The sequence below is a fragment of the Eimeria tenella genome, genomic scaffold (genome assembly GCF_000499545.2).
Source record: "Eimeria tenella Houghton genomic scaffold, Eth_scaff109, whole genome shotgun sequence".
In the NCBI taxonomy this organism is placed as follows: domain Eukaryota; phylum Apicomplexa; class Conoidasida; order Eucoccidiorida; family Eimeriidae; genus Eimeria; species Eimeria tenella.
The window spans coordinates 51,066-52,474 of NW_013541472.1; the positions used below are offsets into that span (position 1 = coordinate 51,066).

Sequence of the window (1,409 nt, forward strand, 5' to 3'; positions counted from 1 at the left end):
TTTGCTGCAGCAACTGAGGAAAGTGGGGTGCCCATGCACAAACCCCCCAGCTGCAAAACACTAACTTAGGGTTAACTCGCCAGGAGGACTTGCTTGCTGCTAAACCCTAAATCAGCGTTTAGCAAAATACCTTGCTACACTCCATTTTCCTTCATTTGTTCGCTAAGTTTCCGCTTTTTTCTCCATTTCTCTAATTAGTAATTAATTTGTTTTCTTCTCATCATTTATTTATTTATTTATTTATTTATTTATTTATTTGTTTATTTATTTATTATTATTTGTTTGCTGCAGCAACTGAGGAAAGTGGGGTGCCCATGCACAAACCCCCCACAAGTCTTGTCCACTCAATTATCACTCTTGGCCTTTTTGCTGCTGTCTTCGTCTACGTTGTTGCCACTGTTGCAGGTCTGCTGCTGCTGCTGCTGCTGCTGCTGTTTCTGATGCTGCTGCTGCTGCGTTAGCTGGTAGAAGCTGCCGCAGCTTCTCTACATGCCCCGCTGCTGCTGCTGCTGCTTCACACCTGCTGCTGCTGTTGCTGCTGATGCTGCTGCTGCTGCAGCATCAATTGTGCGTATCCAGAAGTACTCAACGACATCGGCGTTTTTAAACATCAGCAATGCTGCGCTTGATTTAATTCCAGGTCCATTTCGCTGCTGCTGCTGCTGCTGCTGCTGCTGTTGCGGCTGTTGCTGCTGCTGTTGTTGATACTCTGCTGCTGTTCTCATAGGTATCTCTTTAGCTGCTCCTGCTGCTGCTATTCTGTTGCCGCAGCAGCAGCAAGTGCTCAGTCTGCTGCTGCTGTTATACTCCCAACGGCTGCTGCTGCTGCTGCTGCTGCTGTGAAGTAACCGCATCTGCACCGAAACCGTGGCTTCGCCCCCAGCTTTATCTGCTGCTGCTACTGCTACTGCTCCAAACGTGCTGCTGCTGCTGCTCTGTACCTGCTGCTGCTGCTGCTCCTTACCTGCTGCTGCTGCTGGTGCTTCAAGCCTGGTGGTGGTGGTGTTGCTGCTCGGAACCTGCTGCTGCTGCTCCGCACCTGCTGCTGCTGCTCCCCACCCGCTGCTGCTGCTGCTGCTGCTGCTGCTGCAGGGGTTGCGTTTTTGCATTCTCTGCAGGTGTTTGAGCCGATCGAAGGGTCTTCGAAGTGGGAAGTTTTTTTGTCTCCACTTTCGATGGCAACAAGAGAAGACACAGAAACAGAATACAGACTTTCTCTGCACGACGACTTGGCCCCGCAGCGCCTCAGCAGCAGCAGCAGCAGCAGCAGCAGCAGCCGTTGGGAGTATAACAGCAGCAGCAGACTGAGCACTTGCTGCTGCTGCGGCAACAGAATAGCAGCAGCAGGAGCAGCTAAAGAGATACCTATGAGAACAGCAGCAGAGTATCAACAACAGCAGCAGCAACAG

The 1,409-nt window shown here is 51.1% G+C and overlaps 2 protein-coding genes across 2 annotated transcripts in view; one reads left to right on the plus strand and one right to left on the minus strand.

Moving 5' to 3' along the window:
* Positions 1 to 485: 485 nt before the first annotated feature.
* Positions 486 to 1,109, minus strand: ETH_00021795 (uncharacterized protein; the record flags this gene model as incomplete). Its single annotated transcript, XM_013372809.1, has 1 exon — positions 486 to 1,109. The coding sequence occupies one exon, from the start codon at positions 1,107 to 1,109 to the stop codon at positions 486 to 488; it is 624 nt and encodes a 207-aa protein (XP_013228263.1).
* Positions 1,110 to 1,175: 66 nt separating this feature from the next.
* The window catches only part of ETH_00021800 (uncharacterized protein), a gene marked incomplete at both ends in the record, with an annotated part of 1,399 nt that continues 1,165 nt past the window's right edge, over positions 1,176 to 1,409 (plus strand). The window contains one exon of the mRNA XM_013372810.1: positions 1,176 to 1,384. Within this exon, the coding sequence (XP_013228264.1) occupies positions 1,176 to 1,384 (209 nt within the window). The remainder of the gene's footprint in view (positions 1,385 to 1,409) is intronic.